This window comes from Neovison vison, chromosome 6 (genome assembly GCF_020171115.1).
Source record: "Neovison vison isolate M4711 chromosome 6, ASM_NN_V1, whole genome shotgun sequence".
In the NCBI taxonomy this organism is placed as follows: domain Eukaryota; kingdom Metazoa; phylum Chordata; class Mammalia; order Carnivora; family Mustelidae; genus Neogale; species Neogale vison.
The window spans coordinates 205,838,230-205,858,300 of record NC_058096.1 but is presented as its reverse complement, the minus strand read 5'-3'; the positions used below and the strand labels follow the sequence as shown (position 1 = coordinate 205,858,300).

Genomic DNA, 20,071 nt, shown 5'->3' with positions numbered 1-20,071 from the left:
TTTACTGATTTGCCTGTGACTATGGGTCAATGCACCCTGCTCTGACCATGGATGGAAGCCTTCTAGCTAGATTCTGTAACTGGCCTTGGTACGACCATTTCCATGGAGGCCTTCCAACCCCAATTGCCAGCCTGTAAAAGGGGCTGGATACCCTCTCTGGTTATGAAAAGGCTCTGCCCACAGTCAGGGTTGGCTTCAGAAGTTAGGCTAACCAAGGAGTTAATGCCCCCAAGCAGCTCTCAACCCATGACTGATGGAGATTTGAGAATGAATTCCTCAAGCAACCTTTGCTCTGGGAAGCAACCAAGAATGATTTGGTCCCAGTTGCCCACAGTGGTAACTTGCTTGATGACACAGCCTTTATTGGGTGCTTTCTCTTTTTGCCACTCTTCCTCTGGTGCATCCTGGCCTCACTTTCCACATTAACTGTAGGTACTGGTATCTTAGTTTCCAGATGTGCTTCTGGGGAAAGTGAGACACACACCGTCCATGAAAGAGGAATAAGATAGTATCAAGCACAGACAACCACAAGGAATTCTCCTAGGTGACCACCAACCTGCACAAACGTTCTGGCAGCTCACAGACTTAACTGATACTCTGAACATCCCGAAGATAGGCTGGGCCAGGGCCAGGGTCTGAAATAGATAGGCTCCTGTCACACCAGTTTGCTCTCACCTGATCCCAGAGTTGGCCACAGGCAGGCCCAGGACCCTGGACATGAATAGTCACAATGTCTTGGGTTCTTAGTAGCCCAGGCCTCAGGCCCTACAGAGTGATCTGCATGGGAGGTCCCCTGGCCTCTGACTCTTGAAGCTCATTCCTTGCTCGGAGCTATCCTCCCAGCAAGAACTTCCCCTACACAGACCTGTGGGAGGGACTGTCAGGCACTGAGGCCGGCACTGCCTGCTCCTCCATCCCCTGCTAGCCTCCATGTCCACCGTAAGACCTCTTCCTTGTCTTGCTATGTGCCTGGGGAGGTGCGACCCAGCCACCGCCCCTAACAGAGGCCCGGGCCACGCCCCAAGTGGCCTCCAGGGGGCGCCGCCGCGAAGCCTGTCTTGGAGCTCGTACGAGCTCAGTGCCGGTGGGCGGGCGCCGGCCCCTCAAGCCTTCTGGTTCTGCTGGCCCGCCCCCCGCCTCCCCACCCCGCGGGTGCTCCCGGGCTGGGTCCCACTCAGAGCGGTCCCCCACCATACACGTGTTGTGCTGCTCAGTGCTGCCTTAGTTCTCCCCCAGCCCGAGGTCGGACTCTAAATCCTGGGCAGGCCCAGCGTCCACATGTCCATCTGTCTGTTTACCGATTTGCCTGTGACTATGGGTCGACGCTCCCTGCTCTGGCCACGGCAGGTGCAGGGTTAAGGAGGGGGGAGGAGGGGAGATTTTCCCGAGTCGGGAGGGGGGCCGAGGGGCGGACCCGGTCCAGCCCCGCCCCTCGCCGAGCCGAGCCGGAGCCCCGCCGGAGCCCCGCCGGAACCCCGCCGGAGCCTGGCCTCAGCCCCAGCCAGAGCTCGCACGGAGCCGGAACGGCGGACCCCGCGTCCCGGCGGCGCCGGAGCCCCGGCCGGTGAGTCCCGCAGGAGCCGCGCTCAGGGGAAGTTTGGGGCGCGGGGCGCAGAGCCCCAAGCGCGCTCGCCGGGACCCGCCCCCCCGCCTCCCGCGAGCTGGAAGTTTGGGGCCAGGAGGCCATCACGCCGAGGGTCCCAGAAGCTTGGCCCCCGCGGGAAAGGAGAAGATGAGGAACTTGGGGATCTGCTGTGAGGGGGTTCGAAAGTCCAGCTGCTCATTCCTACTGGAAACGCCCTGGACTGTGGGAGTCTGGAGTCCTAATGGTCATGGGATCCCAAAATCATCCCCCTCCCTACTTCTGGACACCAAGGAGACGGGCCCCTGGGAACCTGGCATGGGCGAACCTCTAAGAGTAGACCTGAAGGGGGAATGTGGGACCCTGGCGTCCAGCTTCTCCCCTCCCAAATTCCCTGATGGCCTTTTGCTGGTGGGAATGGATGATTTCTATGGAACGGCCCCCAAAAGGGTTGTAAGTATACCCTGGAGTCTGATCCCTGGCTGTCCAGGGTGCACTGGAAGGCAGTAAGGGGAGGGTACAGTAGGACTCTATTCGTGCAGAGCACCAGCATGAGGATTGTCAAAAGGAAGGAAGTCAACTGACTTGCCACCTTGACCTAGATCTGAAGGGGGAGGGAATGTTGGGTGTTCTTAGTTGAGAGCAGGGGGTGAGGGGAGAATCCCTCATGCCCCACAGGAAGGGGAGAAGTTCCCTGAGTATTTGGGAATCTGCTCCTTTCCCACCCAGGAGGGCTCTGAGCTACAGTGGTGCGCTAGCCAGCAAGGGTAGGTCAGGGGTAGGTCCTCCCTGTGCCTTTCCCACCAGGGATTTTGGGCCAGCTCTTCCCTCAGCTACAGACTGCTCAACTGTGTACTGAGGGGCTGCTCAGTGGCCCTGACCCTTTGTTTTCCCTCTCTCCTCCAGGTGAAGGCAAGGTCCCTGAACTGGTCAGACACTGCCTGTGGGCCTGATAGAGTCAAGAGGCGGCCCCATCATGCCCCTCAGTGAGGCCTGCAACCTGAGCAGATAGTATGGCCTGCCAGTGGAGGTGAACACCATGGCTACAGGCGGTGGCCGGGCCTTTGCTTGGCAGGTGTTCCCACCCATGCCCACCTGCCGGGTGTATGGCACAGTGGCATACCAGGATGGGCACCTGCTAGTGTTGGGGGGCTGTGGCCGGGCCGGACTGCCCCTGGACACTGCTGAGACCCTGGACATGGCCTCACATACATGGCTTGCACTGGCCCCCCTGCCCACTGCCCGGGCTGGTGCAGCTGCTGTGGTGCTGGGCAAGCAGGTGCTAGTGGTGGGCGGTGTGGATGAGGGCCAGAGTCCTGTAGCTGCCGTGGAGGCTTTCCTGGCTGACGAGGGCCGCTGGGAGCGTCGGGCCACCCTCCCTCAGGCAGCCATGGGGGTTGCAACTGTGGAGAGAGGTGAGTGGCCTTAAGGGAGTCCTTCAGGCACCCCCACACCCTCTGTTCCTTTCTGACTTGGTCCCTTACCCTCAGAGATTGGACAAGAGCTGGATATTTTGCCTGAGTGCCCTGGACACAGCTTCGACTCTTGTAAAGACCGCTCCTACCTAGGTCTGAGTTGAGCTAGCAGCGGCCTTAACTGCCCTTTCCCACTGTGAAGTGGGAGGCAGAGCCCAGGCTGGCCCCCCTAACCACCTCCCTGCCCATTCCTCTTTTCTAAGAGACAAGGAGGGGTAGCCCAATGACTCTCAGGGTTATAAATAGTCTAGGGGAGGGGGAGGGGAACAGGGCCTTGGCTCAGAGCCCAGTAAGTGCTTAGATTCCCTTCCCCCTCTTCCTCCCATATACACATTTACCAGGGAGCCTGAGATGGGAAGACCAAGCTGGTCTGGGGATAGTTGCCATGGAAGCCCTTAGCTGACTGACCCATCTCCCCAAGGCCTCCAGACATACCCCCATCTGACCCGGAGGGTGTAACAGGACCAGAATCTCCTCCAGTGAAAGGATGAGATACAGAGGTGCTGGCAGGGCTTCTGGGCAGAAGGCTTGCAGCCAGCACCCCTACCGACAGGCCTAAGCCCCTCTCTTATCCCCCAGCTGATCCCCAGAGATCCCTCCCCAGGTTGAGTTCTAAGCTTAATAGATCCCCATATGCCCCTCCCTGGCTTAAGCCATCCTCCAGCCTTCTTCCCCTAGAGGAGCCCCCACCTTGTGGCCTCCAGGTCTGACCACCGGTCCTGCTTGGATGCCAGACTTGGTTGCCATAGCATCTCCAGGGAGACAGAGATGAATTATAATTAGATCATCTGCCTCCTGCTCTTCACTTGGAGGGGCCCTGGCCAGAGCAGGAATCCTAGCTCTCCCAGCCCCCACTCTAGGAAGGAAGGAGGGTTTCTCTGCTGTTTGGGAGGGGTACTACAAACATGTGTGTCCCCAGCCACGCCCAGGCCTGACCAGGGCAGCCATCAGGGTAGGGTGCCCTGGCCAGGCTGAGTGCACTCTGAATTGCTCTTTTCTATGCAGATGGTATGGTGTATGCTCTGGGGGGAATGGGCCCAGACACGGCTCCCCAGGCCCAAGTTCGGGTATATGAGCCCCGGCGGGACTGCTGGCTTTCGCTTCCCTCCATGCCCACACCCTGCTACGGGGCTTCTACCTTCCTGCACGGGAACAAGATCTATGTCCTGGGTAAGGGCCTGGGGGATATGGGAAAGGGTTTCAACGTGCAGAAACACCTATCCCCATAGGTTGGCTGGGATCAGGTTTAGCCTGAGATGGCAGGACAAGAGAAGCTTTGAGTGAGCCAGGCTTGCTTGGAGGTTCTGACCTTTGGTGGCCCTCCTGGGCTGGAAAACCATACCCCTGGTGCCCGAGAATCTGCAGGGTAGGGGATCCATGCTCTGGTGTGCACACAACTGGGTATGGGGGGCTAGGGTGGGCAGTGGTGAAGGCTTAGCAACCTGGTGAAGGAGGAGCCTGCTGGGCCTCCAGGCTCTTTCCCAGGTGCCCCAATTCCATTGGCAGGGGGCCGCCAGGGAAAGCTCCCAGTGACTGCTTTTGAGGCCTTTGATCTGGAGGCCTGTACCTGGACCCGGCACCCAAGCCTGCCCAGCCGCCGGGCCTTTGCTGGTTGTGCCATGGCAGAAGGCAACGTCTTCAGCCTGGGTGGCCTGCAGCAACCCGGGCCCCACAATTTCTACTCCCGCCCACACTTTGTCAACACTGTGGAGATGTTCGACCTGGAACATGGTGAGCAGTGGCTAGCCTGGGTTGTCCCCCCACTTTCCATGGGATGGAGGGGCACAGTGTATGTCATGGGGGCTGGATCTGACTTCCCCTTTCTTGCAGGGTCCTGGACCAAGCTGCCCCGCAGCCTGCGTATGAGGGATAAGAGGGCTGACTTTGTGGTTGGCTCCCTTGGGGGCCACATCATGGCCATTGGGGGCCTTGGTGAGTATCTGTGGGGCTAGGGAAAGGAGGTGAACCCAAGACAGGAAGGAAGAGCCCCAAGCATGAGCACTACCTCCTGCCCTTCTGCTGGCACTCCAGGGATGAGGGATTTGTGACCTTCCCTTTCCCAATCTGTGAAGCAGCCAGGGTATAGTCTGCTTAGCCTAACTCTTGGGGTGCCCCTCAGCACCTAATTGATGGCTCTGCACCAGTAGGGGCCTAGGAGACAGAAACAGGACAAGTGACCACTAAATGAATGGACAAATAGAAATCTAAAGAAATGAACAAATGATGAATGGGGGCAGTGGGGGCAAGGCACTGGTAGCTCATCCTGGGGTGATGCCTGCTGCGCCATCTGTGGGCTCCGCAAGCAAAAGAGTCAGGCCCTTGCAGCCGGGGCCCTTTACAACTTCTTTCTCCTTCCTGCAGGCAACCAGCCATGCCCTCTGGGCTCTGTGGAGGGCTTCAGCCTAGCACGGCGGCGCTGGGAGGCCCTGCCGGCCATGCCCACAGCCCGCTGCTCCTGTTCTAGTCTGCAGGCTGGGCCCCGGCTGTTTGTCATTGGGGGTGTGGCCCAGGGTCCCAGCCAAGCTGTGGAGGCGCTGTGTCTGCGTGATGGGGTCTGAATGCCTGACGGGGATGTGGCAGCTGGAGCAGTGCAGTGCCAGGGGCACAGGTCCGTGGCTCCTCTTGCTGCTGAAGAAGCTCATTGTGGCTCTGTGGAATGCGGGAGGCCCAAGGTCAGGTACAAAGGGTGAGGGCACTTTGTCTTTAGTGCAGGACACATATGCTTATACCCACCTTTATCCCCATTCATTCATGGACCATGCCTAGCTCCACACTTGCTCTGGAACTACTTGGGCCCTCTGTCCAACTGGGAAGTGGGAGGATGGAAGAGCTGGCCTCAGGCCCCGCAGGATTAGTGCCTACCTGGAGTTGACCAGTCTCACCCCAGTGGCTGTTCCTGAAAAATCCTAGCTGTCAGCCTACCTTGAGGGCCTCTGTGGCCCCAGGAGAGTTCAGGGAGGTCAGAGAACACAGAGGGTGTGGAGGAGTAGATGTAGGAACCTCCAGAGGACCAGAGGAATAGTAGCTTTGGGCCCTTTACACTGTTGACTGTGTGACCTTGAGCAAGTCATTTCACCTCTCTGTGCCTCAGCATCCTCATCTGTAAATGGGGATCTCTGAAACCTTCCTGCCCTACCTACCTCACAGGGCTGTTGTGAGGACCCAGGAAGTTCAGATGTGAAAGTAAAAGTGCTGCTAAAATCTGGTGTATGGCCCTCGGTGTGGACTCCTGTGTTGCCCCTGCAACCCCTTGCCCTCCTTCAGGGGCCTTGATTCTCCCAGGGAAGAGGTTTCAGAGTAGCCTTTTGGATCTGGCTTCTGCTCCCCAAAGTGTTTTGGTGTCTTAGCCCCACCTAAGCCTTAGTTTCCTTTTTGGTGACGTAGGATGACTGCTGCCCCCACTGTTCTGGGTGTTAGAGGGCACTCACGGGATGGCCAGAGAAGAGCTCAGAAAACTACAGCAAAGTACCCCAGGGCTGGGATGACTTCCAGGTTCACGGCACACAGGATTTCCTCAAAGTCCCTTCTCACCTCCCTAGGAGGGGGTGTTCCAGTGGGGGCTGTGGCCAGGGTAGGCTCCTCCTGTCCCAGCTTAGGCAGAACTATGTGGCTTCCCACCAGACCCCTAGAGGCATGGTAGCCTCCCAGAGAAATCAGAGCTGCCAGCATTTGCCTCCTCCTCCAGTCTTCGCTGCTCGCTAGAAGGGCCCACTGACTGCTTTCCCTACAGCTGCATGAGTACAAGGGGCGCACAGCTGGGTTTACTGGAAGAGTGGATTTGGGGTCCCAGAACTGATCTGCTATGACCGTGGTCGCCCTCCTGGGCCCTTAGGCTCCTGCAGGGTTTTCACTCAGTGGCAGCGTTCCCAGGGCAGCACCTCCCCTGGCCAGTGCACAGGTGCCAAGGGCCTCACTGCTGTCCAGCTTCTAAGAGCCCTTGGACTGCAAGCACAGAAAGGCCGCTGTGTCAGCTGTCCTTGTTTAATATTCTAGACCAGTTTAGACACTCCGAGACCCCAGCGTGAAGGTAATGCTGCAGCAGCTTGGGTCTTGGGATCCCTGGGAGGTCAGGCAGTGTGTTGGTGACTGGTTCTGTATTGCTGCTACCACAGTGGCCACCCCGGGATGGCTGGCAGAAGTTCTGTTGGTAGGTGGTGCTGGTTCGGGAAGGCTCCATCTGCACAAAGTGGATAAGGCGCTGGGGGAGGTCACTGAGTCCTGGGCCTGACCGGAAATTGGCCTGGTAGGAGGATTCAGGGGGCCGCTGCTGGCTCAGCTCCAGCTCCTGGGGTGCCCAGCGCAGGAAGGTGTGCCGCTGCCACAGACGCTCCAGGTCTTTCCGCCTTCCGATTCCCTGTAGCAGGCAGTAGGGGCCCTCCTCAACGGTATGGGCCCTTGGCCCACAGTCCTGGCACCAAGCACCCCTTGGCCCCTCCTCAACCCAAGCCTACTTGGTGATGTCTGGCTCCCCTGGTCTGTACCCCAGCCTCTTTGGCATGCCTCCCCAGTAATGCCTTCCATTCCAGGGTGAAACCTCCAGAAAGCCAGTGGCCCCTAGGATATTTGCACATTGTCAGGCAAGCTAGTAGACGAAACCAAAGCAGAGGTACCTTTGTTTGGGAAGTGGGCTGTTTCCCAGACAGGAGAGGTTTTCAGGAGCCCTCCCTCCCCTCAGTGTCTTATCCCCACCACCCTACCTCAACTTCAGTCTAGGCTGGGGCCCTGCCCGCTCTCCTTCCTTTCTCCAGCACTCACTTTGTCGAAAGAAGTACGGTTGTCATGCTTGGAGAACAAGTGTTGCTGTGCTGGCTCCTTTAAAGACAGTGAGAAAGAAGGTAAATGGGGGGAAAATGATGCTCACCTGCCCTTCAGATGTTACGTCAGGACCCAGAATGGAGGGAAGCTGCCAGGAGCCACTACCCCTAAACTGCTAAAATTGCCAAAATCCTGAAAGAGCACCTAGAAATTAAAGCTGCTTGCCTCACTCCTAGGACATCTCATGCTGGTATTTGCCTCCAAATCAGAAGTCTCTAGGGCTGCTGATTGAAGAAGGGGCTGAGGCATCTTCGAAGACATCCTGCCACCAGAAGGGCAGTGGTTTAAGTTTCATGTCACGTCCTTTAACTCTTAGATTGTCCAGGACCAGGCTTCAATTCTTTCCTCCCCTCTGTCAACATTTAATCCTTCATCAACAACCCAAGCTCTTGGTCCTAAGTACCACCTGGAAACGGCCATTTCTCTATCTAGCTTGAGCTCTGTCCTGATCTCCAGACTCAATAGCCAAGAAGCTATTCCATATCTTCTTGTAAATGTCTTACAGGCATCTCCAACACACAACTGAGCTCTGGATCATACCCCAACCCCAGCCCTCCAGAGCCTTCCCCAGGTCAGGTCATGGTAGCTAGATCCTGCCAAAAACCTTGGAGTCCCTTTGATTCTCTTCTTTCACACCCTATATCCAAAGTATCAGGAAATTCTGTTGATTATTCCTTCAACATATGCCCAGGATTGGACCACTCCTTAGCATGTCCACTGCTTTCCCTGATCCAAGAAACACATTCTTCTCTTGCTTGAATTATTGCAAGAGCTTCCGACCTCATGTCTCTACTCCCAAGCCTTCCCTTCCAGTTTATTGTTCTCTTAGCAGGTAGAATAACTCTTCTGATATGTAGATCAGATCATCTCCCTTGTTTGCTGAAAATTTACAATATTTCCTCATGTTTATAAAAGCCAAAGTCAATGTAGTGGTCCATGAGACCCACATAATATTGATTTCTCCATTATCTGCAACTGCACTGGCATCCTTAATGCTTCTGAAACATACCAGCTATATCCACTTTGGGCCTTTGCAACACCTGGGCCTTCTGTCTGGGACTCTTCTTGTAGCTGGCCGTAGGACTCCCTCTCACTTCCCACTTGGGAGGATTTCTTCAAACACTAACACTATCCGTGCCATCACCCAACTCTGCATTTTCCACCTTCTGGCATACTAGGTGACTACATAGTATGATGTTGCCTAATGTTCCTGACAAGAACGTAAGCTCCTTGTGGGCAAAGATTATTGTCTGTCTTGGTCACATCTATAACTCCAACACTGAGCCCAGTGCCTGGGCAAAAACACGTTTGCTGTTTAATTAAAGAACAAGGTTCAGAAAGTCCTCAGGGCATTTGCTTTGGCTCAATTGGAGCCATAGAACCATAACCTATCCCCAGGCAGAGAAAGGCCACCCCCCAGGCCTCCAGACTTCAGTAGGAATCTCTCCTAAGACCATCCACCTTGACTTTGTGCCTGGTCTCTGGCCCTAGAGTTCCCTGTCCCCAGCCATTCAGCTTCTCCTGCTGCAGAACTGAATGAAGTGTCTGATCTGATGAGTTCAGTCTAGGCTGGGTTGGGGTATGAGCAATGGCTGACAACAGGTTGCTAGATAAAAGACTGGGCTTGGCTCCATCCCAGATCACTGAATCAGAATCTTCTGTGGTATGTATCTTGTGTGTGTGTGGTGTTTGTGTGTGTGTGTGTGTGTGTGTGTGTTATGTATCTTTAACAAGCTCCCCTAGCAGGACCTCCTGCCCTAGATAGCTGGTGTTGGTTTCCAAGTAGAATGAAATCTCCATGAAGGTGGGAAGCCAGCCAGCCTTACCTTCCATTCCTCATAAAGCAAGCTGACACAACAGGGATTAAAAACCCAGGGCCCTTTTAGAAAAAAACAGGAAAAAAATTTTTAGTATTTAGAACTAGGCAAAGAGTTCTTTGATTTGATACCAAAAGCAAGAGCAATAAAAGAAAATTGATAAATTGGACCCCATCAAAAAATTTTTAAAGTTTTACTCTGAAAATTTGTATAAAAAGGATGAAAAGACAAGCCACAGACTGGGAGAAAATATTTGCAAATCAAATAGCCCATAAAGGAACAATATCTAGAATATATAAAGAATTCTCACAACTCAACAGTAAAATAACAATCCTATTAGAAAATGGGCAAACGTCAGATGTCTATTGACGGATGGATAAAGAAGTGCATGGAATGTTATGCAGCCATCAAAAATGAAATCTTGCAACAATATGGATAGAACTAGAAGATATTATGTTAATGAAATAAGTCAATTATAGAAATTATAGTCAATTATAGAAAGACAATTATCATATGATCTCAGTGATAGGTGGAATTCAGGAAACAATGGAGAGGATCATAGGGGAAGAGAAAAAAGAAAATGAAACAAGGCAAAACCAGGGAGGGAGAAAAATCACAAGAGATTCCTAATCTTAGGAAATAAACTGAGGGTTGCTGGAGGGTAAGGAGGTGGGAGAATGGGGTAAGGGGGTGATGAACATTGGGGAGGGTATATGTTGTAGTGACCAATTGGTATTATAAAAGCTGATGAATCACAGACCTGTACCTCTGAAACAAATAATACATTTTATGTTAATTGATTGAATTTAAATTTTAAAAAATGGACAAACAAGATGACGCCATTTCACTGAAAAGGATATACAGATGGCAAACAACACGTGAAAAAATGTTCGCCATCATTAAACACTAATGAAATGCAAATTGTGATCACAATGAGATATGACATATTTATCAGAATGGCTGAAATAGAGACAGTACCAAATGTTGAGAATGCAGAGAAACTGGATCACTCATACATTGCTGATGGGAACACAAAATGGTACAGTCACTCTAAAAACAGTTTGGCAGGGGCGCCTGGGTGGCTCAGTGGGCTAAAGCCTCTGCCTTTGGCTCAGATCATGATCCCAGGGTCCTGGGATCGAGTCCTGCATCGGGCTCTCTGCTCAGCAGGGAGCCTGCTTCCTCTTCTCTCTCTCTGCCTGCCTCTCTGCCTACTTGTGATCTCTCTCTGTCAAATAAATAAATAAAATCTTTAAAAAAAGAGAAAAAAACAGTTTGGCAGTTTAAAAAAAACTAAACATACAGCCATCATATAATCCGGCAATTGTACTCTGAGGCATTTAATCCAAAGAGAGGAAAACTTATGTTCACCCAAAAACCTGTAGCAGCTTTATTTGTAAGAGCCAAAAAGTGGAACCAGCCTCAATATTTTTAATAGGTGAATGGTTATACAAACTGGCATATGCATGCTATAGAATACTACTCAGTAATGAAGAGGAATGAACCATAAATCACCTGGATGAATCTCTAGAAAATTATATTGAGCAAGAAAAACCAATCTCCAAAATTTGCATGCCATATCATTCCATTTATATAATATTTTTGAAATGACAAAATTTCAGAAAAGGAGAAGAGGCTGGTAGTTGCTAGGGATTAGGGACAGAGAAAGGGTAGAGGAGCAGGAGGCTGGTGGGTGTGGTCATAAAAGGGCAGTACCAGGGATACTTGCGATGTTGGCCAGTGTGTTAACTGTGGTGGTGGGTACACAAACATAAATAGGTGATAAAATTTTATAGGTCTTCATATATACAAGTAGTGTAAGTAAAATGGAAATCTGAGATAAGTGGGTTGCATTAATGTCAGTGTCCTGGTTGCAGTATTATACTATAGTTTTGCAAAATGTTTTCATTGGGGGAAACTGGGAAAAGTATAGAAAGGGTCTCTATTATTTCTTACAACCAGTTATGAATTTATAGTTGTTTCAATAAAAATTTCAATTAAAAAAACCTTGGGAGTATGCAGCAAGTTCTAAATGACCCCCAAATTTCTTCTCCATCTCTATCCTTGGCTAAAAAATTGTACACAGCCCTAGAATGTGGATGCCTCTGTTGTTGGAGGCAGCTCTGACTCTGAAAACTCACTATGCATGTATTTTTTTTTAATTTTTTATTTTTTATAAACATATATTTTTATCCCCAGGGGTACCGGTCTGTGAATCGCCAGGTTTACACACTTCACAGCACTCACCAAAGCACATACCCTTCCCAATGTCCATAACCCCACCCCCCTTCTCCCAATCCCCCTATTATGCATGTATTTTTGCCTTTTGATTTTTTTTATTAATCCAAAAAGCTTCATTAAGAAAAATTTAGCTTTCTGACTTTATGCTTGTGCCTTCAACACTTTCACAGTGTTATTCTGCTCCTTGGTAAGGAAAGCACACTTGATCAGGTCATAGACACACTTATCATATAGGGAACCACTACAGGCCCTGCTGACATATTATTTGTTTGTTTCAGACCACCTCATATGAACTTCAGGTTTTACAACACAGACTTCTTGAAATCAGCCTGGTCACATGCCCCATGTGGATTATGGTGCTTTCCCAACCTTATTGGTATAAAGGTGCACAATTCTATTACCAAGGGTTCAGAACAGCTTAGTTTTGTTAAAGGCTGTATTATAGGACAGCCTATGATGGTATGTCAGATTCTGGATCATTCTGAATGTCTCTAGACACCATCCCTGGAAGAGTGAAAGTCACTGTTCTAATGGTGGTAGCATAATCTATTGACTTCCATTGACTCAAGTTTTGTTCTCACAATAGTGAAAGCCTGGTAAGAAGTGAAGTCATTTCCTTCCATGTGGGCAGTTCTGAGTATTCTTTTCCCTGGAAAGAATTTCACCTGCATCTTTGTTACTAGGGATCCTTTTCAATTGAGGTGGTAAAACCCATGGTCTCTGAGCTGATGGGCTTGGGCTTGGGTTCCAGTTGAAGAGACCATGGAGGAAAGGTAGATTTCCTGGGATGGGGCAGTAGTTGCATGTGGGAGAGCTAAGGACCCTTGTGGAGGCTTGGAATTCTGCAGTCAATAGGATGCTGAGTAAGGAGCTCCTGTGACAGACTGAGGCATGTCAGTGGTGGAACAGGGATACAACAATCATGGCACTACCAATGAAGGATCTACTCCAAACCATGAGTCCTTGGGGCTCTTGTCTGACCTTAAGAACGAACAGGACCATTAAAAATAAAAGTAACCTCTTAAAAAAAGAAGAAACAAACAGGACCAGGATTACATGTCCCAAGAGTCAGGCAGGTAAGTACTAGAAATAAGTTAATTCGTCTGGAAGAGAAAAAGAAAAAGAAGAGAATTTTCTTGCATCTGAATGACACAATTTCTACCTGCCCCAAACTAAAGAAAAGTGGTGTCACATCTTGAAAAGTTTTTCAACAATAATAGCTGCAAGCAGCTGGTTGAAACCTGGTATCTCTTAGCTAATAGAAAAATAAAATGTGCACCTTCCCCAAACAGTTCCACTAATTAAAAGAGCTTTAGACATAGAAAGAGCCACCAGACTTTGCATTTATACAATCTGAGCCCAACACTCAGAGATCATGCTGTTTGGGGATGCTGGTAATGCTAGTAAATGCTTTGTGTAGCAAGTCTTCAATTAAAACATGTCCCAAAACATGTTCCCAACTTCTGTTTCTGGGGGACAGATTGAATGTTCCGTCTTTAGGATGACAGCTGGCACTGGGCTACTACAAACACCCAGAACAAAGTTCCCGGTTTGCCTCTGTCCCTGAACTACCCAGGTCCCATTATTCTCGAGGGAGAAGTGATCCCAGATAAGTGGTCTGGAGCTGCCTTTGGATCCAGCTCTCTCAGTAGGCAATGCCAGGCTCTCCTTCAAACTGAGAATGCTAAGGAAATTCAGAGTCCATAGTATGGTAGCCTCTAAGACCCTGTTCTTGGCCTGGAAAAGTAAGTCATGGAGAATTCAGATGGCAGATCAAGCAGGATCTGGCTAGAGGCTTGGGAGCAAGAAGCTGCAGTGGGCAGAGAATGTTCCAGACATTCCTCCAGGTTCCTTTCCATGTTCTCCATTCTGCTGTTGCCCAGGGGGCTGATCTGAGTGCGTTTCTCGTCAGCCTGCCTTCCCTCTGGCCATTGAAAAGCCCTGGGAAGAGATGGAGGAAAGGAAGGAGAGGTCTCTTCTCTTAACTCCACCCGAGACTAGCCCCCACCTGTCTATCTCTCTCCCCCCATGATCACCACTCCTCTCAGGGTAGTTGTCTCCAAACCACCTACTCCTTCTGGGTTCTAGAAGCCATACTTTCCCCTGTCCATTTGGGCCCCATGGTACTGACAACTTGGTTGTTACCAGCCTATGATACCACGTTTACCTGAGGCCCTCACATCCAACTCCTTTGCATGTACACTCTGCTGAGTTCTCCTGTTTTGAGTGAGATTTTTATTGTTGGGACGCCGACTGATGATCAGTGCCCCCTCCTTGTTTCCAGACCTAGAAGCAGTAGAGGGTCTGGGCCCTTTATCTCTCTCTCTCTCTCCTGTTCTCTGGAAGCTTTTTCAAGCTATTTCTCTCATTACTCCTTTCCAATCCTCCTTGGCTACACATGTGGGTGGGTACCCAGCCACTTTATAGGCTGCTTCCCTCACCAAAAGAGGCCTCCTGGGCGCCTGGACTACAAGGCTGACTGTGAGTTAGGCCATAGGCTTTCATGACATCAAGGAATCTGAGCTTGAGAGCAGTTGTTGGCAAAACTCAAGGCTTACTTTCTGGGTTCTGGAGGGTCTTTCCCCATGGCCACCTACCAAACTGGGTCCTGACCTTCCGTCCACCCAGAAGAAGCAATGAGCAAGACTTTCCAGCTTGTTACTAGCTCTTCTCCACCCTTTCTATAGGTGGAGATCAGGAAATATGCTATTTCAGGGACGAGTGGCCAGGGCTCATGCATTTTCTGGGGGATAAGCTGGCCTCAGGTGTCAGTCCAGCAGTGGTAGGTCTGGGGATGATGCTTTTGGGTTCCAAGAGAAATAGAAACTGGCCCAGCCACCCCAGCTGCCCCCAGGGCTGCCTTGTACCTGACATCGCTGCAGGAACACTGCTGGAGGCTGGGGCTTGGCTGCAAGGCGGTATTCTTGAGCACTTTCACTCTTGAATTGGCCTCTGTAGTGCCCATAGAAGCCAGTGTTGTGCTATAATAAGGCAGGCATGAGGGTGAATCCCTCCCAAATGCTTACCCTGAGTCTCAGACCTCAGGGTCCCCAGGCCAGAACCCTCTCCTGGGAGCTACTGTCAAAATAAAAAGAATCTGAGGAGAGAGACACACATCTGTCATCCATCATTAGAACAGTTGGTCTCGCGATGCCTGGGTGGCTCAGTTGGTTTAGCAACTGCCTTAGACTCAGGTCATGATCCTAGGGTCCTGGAATCGCATGCTGCTTCAGGCTCCTTACTCAGCAGGGAGATTGCTTCTCCCTCTGCCTGCCCCTCCTCCTGCTTGTGATCTCCCTCTGACAAATAAAATCTTAAAAACAAACAAACAAAACAGTTGTCTCAGCTGAGCTGGCCCACCTAGGAGGGTTATGTTATGTATGTGCCCTTTCCCTTTTTTCCTTTTTCCATCCTTCCCCTCTTTCATAAAATTCCAGTATAAGCTAGGGAGAAAATGGTGAAAGGACAGAAATATCCTGGTCCTTGTGAAACTTCCTTCTGGTGAAGGAGTGGGACACAGCAAATAAGGTCAGGGAAGAAATAACCTGATAACTAGATCAAGAGTAACAGGGAACACAGATAGCCCTTCATGATAATGAGGGTGGGACTTGAACATGAGGAGGAGTCAGCTGTGCAACGAACAGCAGAACAACATTCTATGTGATGGGAACAGAAAGAGCAAAAGTTCCAATGCCAGAAAGAGAGAAATGTGTTGGAAGAACAAAAAAGAACAAAAATCCTTGTGACTAAAGGATTTTAGGCAAACTAGTCAGGTAAGGTCAGGGAAGGGCAGGCCTTACACTAGTTTAAAAATATGCATTCTCGGGGCGCCTGGGTGGCTCAGTGGGTTAAAGCCTCTGCCTTCGGCTCAGGTCATGATTTCAGGGTCCTGGGATCGAGCCCCACATCATGCTCTCTGCTCGGCAGGGAGCCTGCTTCCCCCTCTCTCTCTCTGCCTGCCTCTGCCTACTTGTGATCTCTCTATGTCAAATAAATAAATAAAATCTTAAAAAAAAAAGGATATGCATTCTCAGGGCACCTAGGTGTCTTAGTTGGTTAAGTGTCCCCCTGAGACTCAGGTTACGATCCCAGGGTCCTGGGATTGAGCTCCACATCAGGCTCCCTGCTCAATGGGGAGCCTGCTTCACCCTCTCCCTCTGCCTTCCACTTCCCCTGCTCGTACTCTCTGTCAAATAAATAAAATCTTTAAAAAAATATATGGCTTCTCTTCTAAGAGCAAGGGAGACTTTTCGGGAGGGGAGGGGGCCAGAGAGTTTGGGTTGGGATGGCTCAGAGCACCGAGGAGAGTTTTGAGAACAGGGCCACTGACTGGTGATAGGATCCTTCCCTGGGGACTGAATGGATCCATCCTGGGCATCTATTGACAAAACCGTGAGTACTTATTTGCTATATATCCTGCTGTTCTGGGTTAAACAGGGCACCCTTTGAAGCTGGAGCACCTAAGCAAGGGATATGCTTTTCAAAACACATACTTTACCAACAGGGATACCTTCTGGAGAGGATTTCAGAGACAGGGACTGACAAAAGACAGAAATGAGCATTTGTGAGAGGTCTAAGAAGGAGCTGCACTGTATTGGTATCATTAGGAGGATGCCCTGTGGACAGCAATGATATCTACCCAGGGAGCTCCTAGAGCCCAACTGTTTGTTCTAAGAGCTTCCTGCAAAGGATGGGTATGTCTGGTCCTCCATGATCATAGCTCTGAGCAGAAAGAATGTGACCCAAGTTTGGCCTCTGGCCATCACAGGAGCCTCATATACATGTCTGAAAAGCCCTTTATCTTTTCAACCCACTGAGGGTTTGGGTTGCCCAAGTTGTCTTTTTATTATCTGTTGAACTTGCCCTCTATTCAGTTTATTTTTATTTTATTATTAATTTTTTGCTATTTAGTTTAGTTCAATATTATTGGGCTGCCTTTACTGCATTCCAGGCATGGGTCTGGGCATGGGATATACAGGTGGAAAATAGTCTTTGCCCTCAAGATGTTCCCAGTATAGAGGGCAGTTAAACTCCAGAAGTTTGGGAAGACCAAGCAAAGAACTTGGAATAAATAGGGTGGCTAGACGACTAGTAGGAAGTTCAGCTGGGTAGCACAAGACCAGGACATATAGGAAAGGACATGGCACCAGAAAGACTAGGTAGGTTCCAGGGGTAACCTTAGAATGGCAGAGGGGTAGTGGGAAGTTCAGGGTCCTACATCAGCCTGGACGCTGGATGAAATCCTTCTTGCTAAATTTACTCCCATGACTCATTCAAATTTCAGGTACTACCCAGGGGCCAGGAGCGAAGATTAATTGTAAAGTGCACTCTTACCCACGAGCCTACTAAAGCACTTTGCATCTTTCCAGGAAGCAAGTAGAAAAAGCAAACTTTCCTTTTGTCTTTTTGAGGCTATGTCTGAGCAAAGAGAATCTCAACTTCTTGTTGCTTAGTGACAAAAGGAGGTTGTGACTGCACAATGCTGCTGAGATCGTTGAGGCATTGCCCAGTCGGTACCCCTTTGTGCTTCCTGCTCATTTTTACTTCTTTATGAGAGAAATTTGCCCCTCAGCATTAACAGCCTGGATAAAGCTCTTATATATAGAAACATATACTCTACAGTAGAGTGTGATGAACTCAGTCAATGAAATATCAAAGAACATTTTTAAAAAAGATTATTTATTTATTTATTTATTTAGACAGAGATCACAAGTAGGCAGAGAGGCAGGCGGGTTGGGGGGGAAGCGGGCTCCCTGCTGAGCAGAGAGCCCGACATGGGGCTCGATTCCAGGACCCTGAGATCATGACCTGAGCCAAAGGCAGGGGCTTTAACCCACTGAGCCACCCAGGCGCCTCTTCAAAGAACATTTTAAAGGTGAATCCTGCATTGTAAAATTGTGTAACCATATTGCCAGGAACATAAATTTCGAAAGCATTACAGAGTCAGAAGAAATGTTAAAAGGGTTGATGCTTCTTAGGATAAAATTGCTGCTTCAGAATAAGGTTCTGTCAGATTTTCTTTTAGGAGTCTGTAGCACCTGAGAACAGTGGGCAGGTGGCTGTTACCAGGGCCCCAGTAAAGAAGGAAAGCATAACAGAGGAGCAAAAAAAGGAGCATGAAAATATTGTGCTTACCTTCCAAGCTGCCCTTGAGCAGATTACTGTCTTTCTCTTCCATTTGTAACACAGGAACATGAACAGTTCACCCTGTTCACTAACCAAAAGGAGCTGGCAATCATCCTCTAAAAATATGCCAATAAAAAGTTTAACAGCAGAAAACATCACCCTCCTGGGGTCACTGATTTAACCCTACCAGCCAGAAAACCCACCCTTACTGTAGTTACTCTGATGACCCACTCTCATATGTATTCACAGGTACAAAAATTTTCAACGCAGCATCTTCAGAAGGGAAAAACTGTAAGCAGCTGAGTGTTTTACCAATAGGGCAATAGGAAAGACACTTTAATCTACAAATATATTTATCTTTAAAAAGTTGAGTCAAAAAGTCAAATTGTAGAGGGATGCCTGGGTGGCTCAGTTGGTTAAGACACTGCCTTCAGCTCAGATCATGATCCTGGAATTCCGGGATCAAGTCCCACATCAGGCTCCCAGCTCCACAGGGAGTCTGCATCTCCCTCTGACCTTTTTCCCTCTCATGCCCTCTCTCGACGCTCCCTGGTGGTCTAGTGGTTAGGATTCGGCGCTCTCATGTCCTCTCTCTCTCTCTAATAAATAAAATCTTTTTTTAAAAAGTCAAATTGTAGAAAAATGCACCAAGTATACCACTTATAAAATGATACAATCATGCAAAACAATGCTATATATTATTTGCAGATGCAAACATTTGAACTAAAAGTATAAAACATACATAGAAACGATCAGCATAGGGGCGCCTGGGTGGCTCAGTGGGTTAAGCCGCTGCCTTTGGCTCAGGTCATGATCCCAGGGTACTGGGATGGAGCCCCGCATCGCACTGGGCTCTCTGCTCAGCAGGGAGTGCGTCCCTTCCTCTCTTTCTGCCTGCCTCTCTGCCTACTTGTGATCTCTCTCTGTCAAATAAATAAAATCTTTAAAAAAAAAAAAGAAATGATCAGCATAAAATTCAGGATAGAAGTCACCTGGGGAATGGTATCAGAGAAGGTAGAGTGGAGCTTCAATTCTATCTGTAATGTTTTTATTTTTCAAACCTTTAAGTGTAACTAACACAATAAACCACACATATTAAGTGTACAGTCTGACACATTTTGACCTATGTATACATGCATGAAACATAGCCACAATCAAGGTAGTAAACGTACCCATCACCCCCAAGTTTCCTTCTGCCCGTTGGTAATCCTTCTCTATGGCACTCATTGGTCTCAAGCAACTGCTGGTTGACTGTTGCCATAGATTACTTTGCATTTTCTAGAATTTTATATAAATGGAATCATTTGATATGTATTCTTTGTGCCTGACTTCTTTCATGTAGCATAATTATTTTGTGTTTTATCCATGTCATGGTACCTATCAATCACTCATTCCTTTTTTTTTTAAGATTTTATTTCTTTATTTGACACAGAGAAAGATCACAAGTAGGCAGAGAGGCAGGCAGAGAGAAGGGGGGGGAAGCAGGCTCCCTGCTGAGCAGAAAGCCCAATGCGGGACTCGATTCCAGGACCTTGAGATCATGACCTGAGCCAAAGGCAGAGGCTTACTTAACCCACTGAGCCAGGCAGGCGCCCTCATTCATTCCTTTTTTTTTTTTTTTTTAATTAAATTTTTTTTTTCTATTTTATTTATTTGAGAGAGAGAGACAGTGAGAGAGAGCATGAGCGAGGAGAAGGTCAGAGAGCGAAGCAGACTCCTCATGGAGCTGGGAGCCTGATGTGGGACTCGATCCCGGGACTCCAGGATCACACCCTGAGCCGGAGGCAGTCGTCCAACCAACTGCGCCACCCAGGCGTCCCTCATTCATTCCTTTTTATGGCCTAGTAGTTTTCCATTGTATGGATACACAAAGCTCTACATATACACATATATATATATTTTAATAGAATTTTAAGAGCAATTTTAGGTTCACAACAAACTTGAGTAGGTGGTGCAGAGATTTCTTGTATACCTTCTGCCCCACGTGTGTATAACCTCTCCTACTACTAATCTCC

The 20,071-nt window shown here is 49.4% G+C and overlaps 2 protein-coding genes and 1 pseudogene across 2 annotated transcripts; 1 reads left to right on the top strand and 2 right to left on the bottom strand.

Moving 5' to 3' along the window:
* Positions 1–2,505: 2,505 nt before the first annotated feature.
* Positions 2,506–6,263, top strand: KLHDC8B (kelch domain containing 8B). Its single transcript, XM_044255276.1, has 5 exons — positions 2,506–2,997; positions 4,063–4,227; positions 4,564–4,788; positions 4,888–4,989; positions 5,419–6,263. Exons 1-5 carry the CDS (start codon positions 2,622–2,624, stop codon positions 5,613–5,615), a joined length of 1,065 nt encoding a protein of 354 aa, XP_044111211.1. The 5' UTR covers positions 2,506–2,621; the 3' UTR covers positions 5,616–6,263.
* A 761-nt stretch (positions 6,264–7,024) lies between these two features.
* C6H3orf84 (chromosome 6 C3orf84 homolog) lies at positions 7,025–17,291 on the bottom strand. The gene is made up of 4 exons (XM_044255275.1): positions 17,265–17,291; positions 14,798–14,911; positions 7,813–7,869; positions 7,025–7,432 (listed from the first exon to the last, which is right to left on the bottom strand). The coding sequence occupies exons 1-4, from the start codon at positions 17,289–17,291 to the stop codon at positions 7,025–7,027; spliced, it is 606 nt and encodes a 201-aa protein (XP_044111210.1).
* Positions 8,078–12,410, bottom strand: LOC122908477 (annotated as a pseudogene).
* Positions 17,292–20,071: the final 2,780 nt, after the last annotated feature.